The sequence below is a fragment of the Linepithema humile genome, chromosome 4, assembly GCF_040581485.1.
Source record: "Linepithema humile isolate Giens D197 chromosome 4, Lhum_UNIL_v1.0, whole genome shotgun sequence".
Classification (NCBI taxonomy): domain Eukaryota; kingdom Metazoa; phylum Arthropoda; class Insecta; order Hymenoptera; family Formicidae; genus Linepithema; species Linepithema humile.
The window spans coordinates 10,181,350-10,194,315 of record NC_090131.1 but is presented as its reverse complement, the minus strand read 5'-3'; the positions used below and the strand labels follow the sequence as shown (position 1 = coordinate 10,194,315).

General features: G+C 29.3%; 3 protein-coding genes across 3 annotated transcripts; 2 read left to right on the top strand and 1 right to left on the bottom strand.

Moving 5' to 3' along the window:
* The first annotated feature begins 4,500 nt into the window (after positions 1-4,500).
* Positions 4,501-6,357, top strand: LOC105668909 (putative nuclease HARBI1). The gene is made up of 4 exons (XM_067354149.1): positions 4,501-4,857; positions 5,052-5,198; positions 5,282-5,549; positions 5,788-6,357. Exons 1-4 carry the CDS (start codon positions 4,640-4,642, stop codon positions 6,319-6,321), a joined length of 1,167 nt encoding a protein of 388 aa, XP_067210250.1. The 5' UTR covers positions 4,501-4,639; the 3' UTR covers positions 6,322-6,357.
* Positions 6,358-6,584: 227 nt separating this feature from the next.
* Positions 6,585-8,525, bottom strand: LOC105668911 (uncharacterized). Its single transcript, XM_067354156.1, has 5 exons — positions 8,368-8,525; positions 8,125-8,202; positions 7,795-8,051; positions 7,418-7,529; positions 6,585-7,176 (listed from the first exon to the last, which is right to left on the bottom strand). Exons 1-5 carry the CDS (start codon positions 8,405-8,407, stop codon positions 7,016-7,018), a joined length of 648 nt encoding a protein of 215 aa, XP_067210257.1. The 5' UTR covers positions 8,408-8,525; the 3' UTR covers positions 6,585-7,015.
* Positions 8,526-8,577: 52 nt separating this feature from the next.
* On the top strand, positions 8,578-12,210 carry LOC136999674 (uncharacterized). Its single transcript, XM_067354153.1, has 3 exons — positions 8,578-9,001; positions 9,379-10,617; positions 10,684-12,210. The coding sequence occupies exons 2-3, from the start codon at positions 10,509-10,511 to the stop codon at positions 11,502-11,504; spliced, it is 930 nt and encodes a 309-aa protein (XP_067210254.1). The 5' UTR covers positions 8,578-9,001; positions 9,379-10,508; the 3' UTR covers positions 11,505-12,210.
* Positions 12,211-12,966: the final 756 nt, after the last annotated feature.

The following is a 12,966-nucleotide window of genomic DNA, read 5'->3' as shown; positions in this document are numbered from 1 at the left end:
GGATCTCAATAACGGCTGGGCCGATTGAGTTGGTAATAGGCTCAATCGAAAGCGCATACCTAAGATATATAAGGAAAGTATGCTTGTTTTTGCTCTGTGTGCTTTATAAATTAAGATATATGCATCCAAAGTCGAGAAATCTAAAAAATCATCATTTTTCTCGGATGTCACGCTAGAATGTCACACTAGAATGTCACGCATGTCTTATTGGTCAGCGTCGTCAGCACGCAACCAATCAAAACGCACTCAACTAATGCGTTCAGATTTCTTTTTCTAAAAGACGTCTTTCCTTTTCTAATTTCTAATATGGCGGCGCACAGACCTGTCAGCTCGCAGCTTTGATGATATTAATTAACATTTATATAATATCGGTCGTAAAATGTATATATATATATATATATATATATATATATATATATATATATATACAATGTGTTGTGAGGACGAAAAAAGATAGTGTATATTAAAATAATAGTATTCTTTATGAAAAAAATTTTTTTCAATCTTAAAGTGCAGAAGTGTAGCAATACATGCTGACAACACTCTCAGTATTCTGTAATTAGTGGACAGACAGAACAGAAAGTGTACTTTGTGCACATGGTATATATTACAAAAAAATGAAATGATATCTATCAAAAAATTATCTTTTTTAAAAAAAGGTAAAAAAAAGGCGCCAAGTACACGCTCTTGTCACAACTAAAACAAAACCGTATTGTTTTATCTTTCAAAAAAATTGTCGTATACATTAAACCTTTCAAAAAAACCTGTCATATATATTATCAAGAGATATATTAAAACCTTTCAAAAAAAACTTGTATGTATTAAAATTTTCAAAAAAGCTATTATATATACTTTTTACAAAAAAATATGATATCAGGAAATGGCACCAAGTGGGACTAAAAAACTATGAAAGAAGTTGTACACTATTGTAAGATTCCTAAGAATTATCAGAAAATTGCCGTCGATAATGCAGGGAAAACATTATCATGTATTTAGAGAAGTTTCGGGTATATGATTATGTCAATAATAAAGGAGGTCGCTACTCGGCGAATATAAAAGTCGGTGCAAACGCTAAAGCGAGGAGAAGTACTCAAGTAGCTCCAAAAGTAAAAAAGAAGGAAAGAAGACAGTGTATAAGACGACTTGGCGAAAAAATACTCGATAAGAAAAAGGACTCAGAACATTGTTTGACTTATGGTGAGAACGTTGCCATTGTGCGAAGATCGCGGAATTAATCGATAATTTCATTTCGGCTATCGGCTCATTATTTTATTGTTATTATGTCCTGTTCTTTCACTATTGTTAATTTTTGAACTTTTATTAAACATTAAATTTTATTCATTCTGATACCGGTGTGGCTTTATTTGAGAACCTTACAGCTAAGGTTTAATAAACTCAGAAGTGGGATTCGTGAACAAAGACATTTTGAACAAAGATATAGAGAATATGGATAAAGAACAAGAACGCTAAAGACTAGAATTAAAAAAAAAAAAAAAAATTGATTATTTAAAAACGATAAAATAATAACGTGGTTAGCTTGTGTTACGAGACGGTCGCAGGAAGTGAGCGGGATTTGTGTCAGCCAATCAGCGCGAAACACGATTTGTCCGTCAAGTTCAAAAGAAAAAAAATAATCAGAAAAGACGATATACGAGAGTCGAGAAATAGTAAAAATTCAGAAAAAAAAAAATGGATCGAGAAGATTTAGAAGCATTAAAAATTAATCAAATGAGAAACGAGAAAATTAATCAAATGAGAACGTTGGTAGCAAAATTAGGAGTGACTCCTACGGGTTCACGTTCAGATATGTTAGATCGCATTGCTGATTTTTACGATCGTAACGAATGGCCAAGGCAATTTGATGTCGAATCAATTGCAAGTGAAACAAATATGGGTACTAACGAAATTGAAATTGCGCAAGAAGGGAGCTCGTCGTCGTCGAACGCACAGATAATGCACAGTCTTCAAGAAATGTCGAAAGTAATGCAGGGGTTAATGCGCTCACTGCAAGAATTAGAAGAGAGACAGAGCGCGGGAAACGGAAGGTCCGAAGCGTCTCATGTGCCGCAGAGAGAAGCGTGTACGGTAAATTCAGAAGGAAGTGTGAATGGTGATAAAAAATGGCAGCAAATTAAATTTGCTACAAGATTAATTCCATTTTTCTCCGGGAAAGACGAGGAAAATGTGGTACGATGGATCGAGAGAATAGCCAGCATTGGAAGGCTACATCAGTTTGGTGAAGAAATTTTAGTTTTGGCAGCAATCTCTCAGCTCAAGGGACGAGCGTTAGATTGGTACAATCGGCAGCCCGTGGAATCGGTGAGTGCCTGGGAAGATTTTAAATTTCAAATAAGAAGGCATTTTGAATGCAGAGAATCTTGTAGTTCGAGACTAGCAAGAATTAAGAGAAGGGTGTGGAAGGAAAATTATATACGTTTCTCAGAATATGCAGAAAGCAAGTTAAATTTAATGCAGATGCTATCGTTGACCGAGCGAGAACAGATAGAATTATTGGCAGATGGAGTGAGAGATCCCGTGGTACGGAGAATTGTATTTGGATCTAGTCATAATAACGTTGCTGATTTCATAAATTTTGTGAGAAAAGTGACAGAAGATGCAGTGGAGCATAAAGTAAACTATAAAGACAGATTTCGACCAAGAAATGCTGATTTAAATGAGAGTAAGAGTGCGAGTGCGAGGCTAAATAACAGAGAAAAAAAGTGCATGACGTGTAAAAAGACTAATACTACGCAAGAGTGTAGATACGGAAAGCCAAAATGTTTCAGTTGCGGAGAGGAAGGACATATTAGCCGTTATTGTAAAAAGGGAAACAGCAAAACAGCTGATACGGCTAGTCATCATGTGAAGAAACAAGGAGAGTCAGAGAAGGACAACGAGACATCACACTCAACCGTATCCGTATCGACGGTACAAGTAGGCAGTCGAAGAGAGAGAGGGGAAGAAGGAGTTTGGACTCAGGTGTGTACGAGAGAACAACCGGGCCTGAAGCTTCATGTTCTCATAGACACTGGAAGCCCCGTGAGTTTCATAAGATATTCAATTTATAAAAATTATTTTTCACATAATAAACTGCTTGAAATGGATACAACGCGAGAATTTAATGGTGTAAATAATTCGGCGATAATGGTTTACGGGAAAATTTTTGTGGATTTAAGTATTAATAAATTACCGAAGGCTTTTTTCCGAGTAGAATTATTTGTTGTAAAGGAAGAAACAATGGAGATAGATATTTTGTCAGGTAGATCTTTTATAAATAATCCGCGTTTAAAAATATCAATAGTTGGAGGCGAATATACGTACGAAGAAGTAAATCAAGCAGAGGAGGCAATACAATCAATTTTTAACATTAATGTAATAGAACATCCGAACAAAAGCGATATAATTATAAATAATCTAGAGTCGGATATAACATTTGCACAACGCAGAAGACTTTTGGATTTAGTAGAAACGGTCGACGCAATGGAAATCGAGCCGGTAAAAAATGACTTTTATGCAAGAGTCTATCTAAAAGATGAATCTTTATTTCGATACGCCCCCCGTAGAATGTCGTTTGCGGAGAGAAAAGAGTTGGATGCGATAATAGACGATTTGTTGGAAAGGAAAATAATAAAATCGAGTGTTTCTCTTTATTGTTCTCGGGTGATACTCGTGGAAAAACGAAATGGACAAAAACGAATGTGTGTTGATTTACGTCCATTAAATCAAAGAATTCATCCTCAAAAATATCCCTTCCCAGTTATTCAAGATTTGCTTGATAAATTACATGGAAGAAAAGTTTTTACAAAGTTAGATTTGAAAGATGGTTTTCATCAGATCGCGATTCATCCAGAGTCAACTAAATACTTCTCTTTTGCAACGCCCAGTGGCCAATACAAATTCCTTAAACTTCCATTTGGTTATTCGGAATCACCGGCTGAGTTTCAAAAAAGAATATTCGATATTTTTAAGGAAATGGTCAAACAAGATAAGATCTTGATTTATATAGATGATATTTTAATTGCTACTGAAACCGAGGAAGAAAATCTTAAAATTTTAAAAGAAGTTATGATTTTGTTGAAACAGTATAATTTAGAACTGAATCTAGCTAAATGTTTATTCATAAAAAAAAGTATTGAATATTTAGGATATTTAATTAATGAAAAAGGGACGTTAAGTGATCGTCATATTCAAGCAATCCTTAATTATCCTTATCCTAATAATGTGCGAGAATTACGTGGTTTTTTAGGATTAAATAGTTATTTTAGGCGTTTTATAAAACACTATGCGATAAAAACTGAGCTTTTGCAAAACTTACTGAAAAAAGAGGTGACATATAATTTTGATAATAATTGTAAAGACGCATTCAATCGTATTAAGGGGGTTATCGTGCTACAATACGTCTCAAAAATACAGTGCCGCGAGCTGCGCGCGCCTGGTTCCCATTGCGTACTTCTCACTCTTCTTTCGAAGCTTAGTTTTTGGGTGTGTTCCAAAATTGATTGTCAGCGCTGCAAGTATGTCGTCATAAAAGCATGCTACCAACAGCGTTCCAATTTTGGTAAGCATGCTAATAGTGTAAATACGGATTTCGAATTGGAACGATATTTTCAGTGCTGTCGGTGAAAGTTAACCTGTGAATATGCAAAGAAACGTGCAAAAAATTTTGTTCTTCGAAACAATGTTAAAAGTGACACTTGAGTCTACTGATGAAGAGTCTAGTGATTCAGAATCAGATTTAGCAGAAATAATATATGATTATTACGAGCGAAAATCAAAAATACCCAAAATTCGTTGTAAAAATTATATCGAAGATGTTGTTTGGCAATATACCGATGTTGATTTTAAAAGTCATTTTCGGTAAGTTATTTATTAAATTATTGGTTTAAATTGAAAATAAAATTTATATTTAATTAAATTTTTATATTTTATATATATTATATATATATATATATATATATGCAAAAATAATTTTGGAAAATTAAAAGACACTTACATACAATATACAGTTTAAATCCAATAAATATGATAATATGTTAATGTAATTTGCATAGCCTCAGTCGACCAACATTTCGGATTTTATTGGAATTATTAAGTGAACAATTATCGAACAAATTTGAAGGATGTGGCAGACATACCATATCACCAGAAAAAACTTTGTTATTAGCGATATGGATGATGGGAACTCCTAATTCTTATAGGTAAGTTAAATTGATTATAGTTAGGATTTCTTATAAAAAATATGCAATATTAAAATAAATGACATTAAATCTTTTAATTATAGATGTGTTGCTGATCGATTTGATGTTGGCAAAGGAACTGCTTGGAGATGTGTAGGAAAAGTTGTAAATGCTTTGTATTTACATCTTGACAAATTTATCACATGGCCGAATAGAGAAAAAGCTGAAGAAATTTGGACATGCATTAAAAACAGATACAAATTTCCCAAAGTAATAGGAGCAATAGATGGCACTCATATTAAAATTGCTACACCAAAACTGCATCCAGAGGTTTACATAAATAGAAAGGGCTATCACTCCATACAATTACAGGTATATTTAAAATTGTTAAAGATATTTTTTAACATTATACTAACAGCACAAAAATCACTAAAAGAACGTTTTTAAAATGATTAAAAAACATCTGTTAGTCATTTTTTAGACGTCTTTTTAAAACTAATGTCCATGCTACTAGAAATCGGTCCGAGATATTGCAAGTTGATTGATTATACATTTTTAGAGACATATCTGGATAGTTCTTTATTCTAAAAAAATATAATTTTTTTTTTAGGTAATATGTGATCATGAATTAAAATTTACTCATGTTTATGCAGGACAGGTAGGGTCAGTGCATGACATGAGAGTTTTCAGATTATCAGGATTTGAAAACTTATGCACAGAGCAACACTTTCCTGAAAATAGTCATCTATTAGGCGACGCAGCATACAGCATTCAGAAATGTATAATGGTTCCTTTTAAAGACAACGGACATTTAACAAATGCACAAATTACATATAACACAAGGTTATCTCAAGCAAGAATGATGATAGAAAGAGCTATAGGCTTATTGAAAGGAAGATTTAGGAGTCTTTTGGATACATTGCCTATGAGAAGAACCGATTTAATACCGAAATATATAGTTGCATGTTGCATTCTACACAATATTTGTATAAATCACGATGATTACATAGATGTGCCTGTTATTGTGCAAAATGAATGTCTACAAAATGTTGCTCAAAATGTAATACAAGGTCTGCGAGAGGAAGGTGTCGAAAAACGCAATACAATAATGTATTATTTGCAAAATGAAAATTATAATTTGTAATAAAGTTATCTTGAAAATAAAGTTATAGAAAAAATACTATATTTTTCATTATTATTCTTTACTTTGAAATATACAAAACTTTCAGTGTTTAATAGAATTCAATAGATATAATGTTATTATTATATAAATACACAGACATTGTAAAACATTAATATAATAAGAACAATATTTATACATTAAACATATTTATTTTTCTTATCATTTTCTTTACAAACTTCTTTTATAATATATATATTGATGAGAGGATCTCAAGCCCAAGTAGATTGTATTTCTTGATATATATTTTTTATTAATCAATGTTTGAACAATTTTTTGACACGCAAATCAATTCTTTTATAATATTTGTATTTTTATCAGTCTTTATTATTACTTATTGATAATCCTATTATTATTTATAATAAACGTAAAGAAAAACTATCACAATTTCATGACATAAAATTACATATGAAATAATAAAACTTAAAAAAGAATATCACAATTACATACATCTTATTACATAAAATAAAATTTTATGAAACAAATATATATATTAAATAAAAAAAATTTGGTAATACTGCAGAATATATATATAATAATGTATAATATGTATAATAAACTAAAATACGCAGCAATAATAGGATTATTTAACATATTTAAAATATAACAGTAAAATGAAAATAAGTTTAGATTATAACTTATAACGGTAACACATATGTTATTTTTCAAGCATCTTTGTCATTAAGTTTTCTATATTTCTTAGATAAGCCATTTTTTCTTCATGTCTTTTCTGAGCATTTTTCTCTTTTTCTTCTTTAAATTGTATAGATTTTTCAAAATAATTTTCTACTACGTGATTAATTTTTCGTTTCTTTGGCGCTGCAACAAAAAAAGTAATAATTTGAGATAAAAATAATAACAAAATATTTTTTTAAAAAATTTTAATATTATTTATATATTTCATATAATTTTTTTTACGATTCTAATCACTTTTAAAAAGTAATTTAAAATGAGTCCTACACTTGTTCAATATAATTCTGTATTATAAAATATGACCATTGATAATCTAATCATTGTATTTAATAATTTTATTATTATATTTTATAATAAATTATGATACCTTCTGGACTTTCTGAATTATTTTCTATATCAGTTTTTGTAATAGCAACATTAGACCCAGCTATTGCTTGTGGTTCAATCCATGGTTTTGTACCAAATATCTCGTGCATGATCTAACATAAAAAAGATTTTCTTCGTTCTATAATATGTATTTCATTAATAATTATAAAAGATATAATAATAAATTATTACAAAATAATAATACACTTTACTCAAAGTTACTAAAAGTAATAACATTACTTAACTTCGTATATAATTTTGTAATATATATAATTGATTATTACAATTGCTATTTTGTAATGATTTATTATTACAAAACAATACATTATCCTTAATAATAAATAATTTTTACTTCCAAATTTTTAATAAATAATATACCTCATAATATTCCCACTGCTTTCTACTATTTCCAGATTTCTTATTGTGATCTGTAACGGACTTATATGACCTTTTTAGACTTTGAAATTTTGTTGCGCATTTTGTAGGAGATATTTGATATCCTGCATGTTCCATTTTTTTGGATAACATGCTCCAGCATCGTTTTGTTGAAATTTTAGGATTATTGAAATCTGCCATATGTTCTTTATATATATTTATAAGCAGCATTGTTTCTGGACGGGTCCATATATGTTGATCTAGACAAATAGAAAACAATTTTAATGTTCTTTCTTAAAAATTAATTAAATCTTAATCTATATTTTAATTTACCTTTTAACTCGAAAGTTGAATCGTTTTCACTACAGCTTGGGTCGTTTACATTAGCAACTACGTCCGTGTCTGTATTTTCTATAAAATATTAATTTGATATTTTTTTAGATTCAGAGGAATATTTCTTATTAAACTTTTTATAATATTTAGGAAAATATTTAGGATAAATGTAATATTTAGAATAATATTTAGGATAAATGTTACAAATAAATAAATCAATAATAAACATAAATATAATTTTACCTGATTCTGATATAACTCTTTTTTTTAGATTTACTTCCATACGATTTTCTTTTTGCTTCTTTCTTTTTGCTTTTTCTAATAAGGCGTATAAAAACGGAACGGCATTTGCAGTGCTGCCAGCGCTGACAATCAATTTTGGAACACACCCTTTGTAACTGACTGTCTGTGCAAGAGCGCTAGTGTTTCGTCTGTGTATACACACACTATCAATTGCGTAAGAAAATAGTGATCCGGCAACAACGCACTTTTAGTTGTTCAATGTCAAAATGACAGGAAGAGTTCGGATGAAGAATGGCAGATTAGCCAAGTTGAAAGTAATCGAAAAAAGGAAAAAAAGCTGCAGCTGCTATGTTAGCAGCAAGAAGAAAGAAAAAAGAGGAGAGTGAAAGTAAAAGTTATGTTTGTGAGGGAAATCGCATAGTTAACCTCCAAGAATTAGGAAAAAATTTAAAATGTTGCAAATGCCAAGAAGTTCTAAGTTTGGAGAAAATAACTGATGAAACACGAGAAGGGCTTCACTCCATATTAAAAATAGACTGCTCAAAATGTGAAACAAAAAATGCAGTTTTTACAGGAAAAAAAATTCAATCCAATGGTCACACTTTTTCAGACGTTAATCTTACAGCAGTTCTTGGTAAGTTTCTTTTCTTTTTTTATAAAATAAAGTAATTCAATTATTACTTATTTTTAAAATAACTTAAATTAAAAAAAAAATTTAAAGAATCAATAAATTATACATTAAAGTTACAGCAATAGTCGTATCTGATTTGATTTTTATAAGAAATAATTTTTTATAAAATGAATAAAATACTTTACGAGATTAAGACATGAAAATATATAATGTGTAGAAAGTAATTTCATGACTAAAAATGTGAAATCTACTTTCTGATGGATAATATTGAAACCTCTAGTACATGAAATATATTTATTATTATTTTAAAAAGGTTACTAAATATGCTAAAGCAAAATTTATCAATTTTCTACAATAATGTTTACTTTAATTGATTATAGGTTCTGTATATTCTGGTATTGGTTGTACTAGTTTGAACAAAATTTTTGCCTGTTTGGACATGCCAGTAATTACAATGGATTTGTACAAGCGGTATGAACGAGAGGTGGGACCAGCAATTGAGAAAGCTGCAATTGAAAGCTGCAAGAAAGCGGTGACAGAAGAAAGGCAGCTAGTAATACAAAATTTAAAAAAGCTTTGCAAAAATTTGTAAGATTATATTTGATTTTATCTTTAACAGCTTACTTTTTTATTTATTCAAATAGAGTTACAGTTGCACATGATATGTTATGGACTGATTAACGTTGCAAAGTCAGATAATTTACTTTTAGTAAGGTAACATCAATTTTTTATCTTTTGTAATAAAGATAATAAATAACAAATGCAGTTTAATTAACTTTTAAAATAATTAATATTCTTATTGTGTATTAATAATGAAAATTTATTGTAAGTCATATATGTAAATTTAAAAAATTAAGAGTGAATAAGAAAGAAGTGGTGATACCTTACATAAATGTAATTTTACTCAAGATACAAAAGTTTTATTATATTTTTAATATTTTTTTATATATTTTTAGATTGCTTTTTTTTAAATTATTAATAATTAAAAAATTATACATAATTTTTTAACATCATTTTTTCTTCGAATATCATAATTTTCAATTGTATATTCATAATTAATTGTACATATTTACAAATTAAGATTCCAATCAAAGAATTATAAACACTATTATTATTATTATAATTATTATTATTACTATTATTATTATTATTATTATTATTATTATTATTATTATTTGTAACTGAGACTTTATTTAGTATAAATAAAAATGTAATAATACTTAAAAATTTTTATATATTTATAAGTATTAGAAAGCTATTATTTTAAAAAAATATAATTTTATCTTACTTTTTTTTAAATAAACATAAATAATTTATAATAAGATAAATTTTGAAATTTTTTTTTCTCTTTCTCTCTAATAGGCCTTATGATATTGTTAATAACCTTTATCCTCAACTTCAAATCCTTGAAACTTCCGATCTCTTCAATAATGTATTGTCAAATGAACAATCGATTAATGCATTTAACGCAGCTTGTGGAACAGTCATAAATATAATTGTTTCTTATGATATGGGTTGGAGTAAGCGTGGGAATGGTCGCAGTTATGATAGTTTGAATGGATATGCAGCGATTATTGGATTTATGAGTAATAAAGTCTTGGACTATACTACTCGAAATCGTAAGTGCGCAAAATGTGATAGAGGACATTCGAAGGATGACCATGACTGCCGAGAAAATTTTAAAGGTAGTGCGAAGGCAATGGAAGCTGATGCAGGAGCGCAATTAGTGAACAAGAGCAAAATTCTCCAAGACGCCATGTTGAATGTTGGAGTTTTAATCGGTGATGAAGACAGCAGCACAATTTCTGCAGTAAGAAAGGGACATGACAATGTTATTTATAAGTTAGCTGATAAAAATCACCTTGTTAAACATTTTAGTAGCGAATTATATGATTTAGCGAATAGATTTAAAGAATTGAAAAAAACAGGTGTAATAAGCCATTTAAAAAAATGTTTTTGTTATGTGATTTCTCAAAACAAAGGGAAAACCTTTGATCTCGCCAGTGCAATAAAGAGCATCCCCGATCACGTTTACAACCGACACGAAAATTGTGGTAATTGGTGCACACGAGGTGATGATAAAAGCATATCACAAGCAATAATATTAAAAGATGAATTGTTGTATGATAGCCTTCGACAAATTTTTATTAAATACTCTAATAATGCTTCAAAATTCAGTATTGCAGCATCGAGTCAAGCAAATGAGAGCTTGAATAGCGTTATAGCCAGTAGAGCTCCGAAAGCGAAATGCTACAGCAGAACCGAGTCAGCTGATTTTAGAGTCGCTAGCGCTGTTCTATCAAAAAATGAAGGTGATAGGGGATTATTAATTGTTAAAGAAAAACTTGGTTTAACTTCTGGAAAATATACAACTACGTATTGTAATAACGCTGATAAATTAAGAAAAAACAAATCAATAAAAAAAAATACTAGGAAAGAAAAATTAAAAAGGCTTCAGCTAACTGCTATGAGACAAAATTTGCGCAAAAAAAAAAAGAAAGATTAGAGGGTATTACCTATGAGAGCAATTGCGGAATAAATTCAATAAATAAAGAACAAAACTTTGATCATAATGTCAAATGTCAAATAACTTCACAGAATGATTATAAAATAATTTATTTTGATATTGAAACTTCAGGCCTAGAAATGACTAGCGAGATTCTGCAAATTGCTGCGGTTTCAGAAAACTATAAATTTAGTGTTTATATTCTTCCTACTCAATCAATTTCGTGTAATGCTTCAAAAATTAATGGTTTATATTATGTTGCAGATGAATTATATTTTCAGAATAAAAAAGTCGATGCATTAACTTTATTCGATGCGTTATTATCATTCTCGCAGTTTTTAAACGTAGTATCTACATCATGTTTACTTGTCGCGCATAATGCTCGCTTTGACGTCCCACGAATTATCCAAGCGATTACCAGTAACAAATTAAATGATAAATTTTCTGGAGTTATTGGTTTTTTTGACACTCTGCAGTTTTTTAAAAAAGAACTGCCAGATCGAAAAGGCCCAGGTTCATTTAGATTATCAACTTTAGCACATGATCTTTTGGGTACAGAGAGAAACGCTCAATTTCATGAAGCATTATTTGATGTGACTGTTTTACAGGAAATAGTAAATTTTATAGGTAAAAAAGAAAAATTATTTACTATAAAAACGACTTTTAAAGACGCAATATTGCATACTTTAAATAATAAAAAAATTAATAGCGCAATCGCAGAATGTGGCGATTTAAAAAAAATAGTGTCAAGAGATATATTGCGAAAGATTGCTATTGCAAATATCACATTAAAAAATTTAAACGAAACTTTTAAAAATGGAGGTGGAGAACAAGAAATTATAAAATTATTATCAAAAAAATGTGATGTTACTAATAAGCCAATAGTTACAAAAAATAAAAAAGTTTTAAATAAAATTATTTTATTTTTGCAAAATTTATAAAATAAGTTAAAATATTTATAATAAAATATGTTATTTATAATAAAATGTTTCAAAGAAAGATTTATGTATTAAGATGATTTATTTTTAATTAAATTGTTTACGTACGTATATATTATATATATATATATATATATATATATATATATATATATAAATAAAAAAAATATAAAATAATATAAAGATCTTAAAAAAATAATTAAAATAAAAAAAAAAAAAATATGTATATATATATATATATATATTGCGACGACTTTTCCGTCGGGCAGAAGTACACCCGCCGGTAAGCGTGTCAAACCTCGTTGCTCTATTTTATAGATCTTAGTAATTATCGCGAAACTTATAGTTGGGCGCCAGGCGCGGATTAACGCGCCACACGAACAAATTACGTTAGAGTCAAATTTTTGCTTTTAAAGAGCAACGGCAATAAGCGCGACTAGCCCACTCTACAAATGGCAGAGGGGCGAGGTTCTTTAGAGATGCTAACCCGGTTTGGAGAGAGGAGTCTAAAATAAACGGTTATT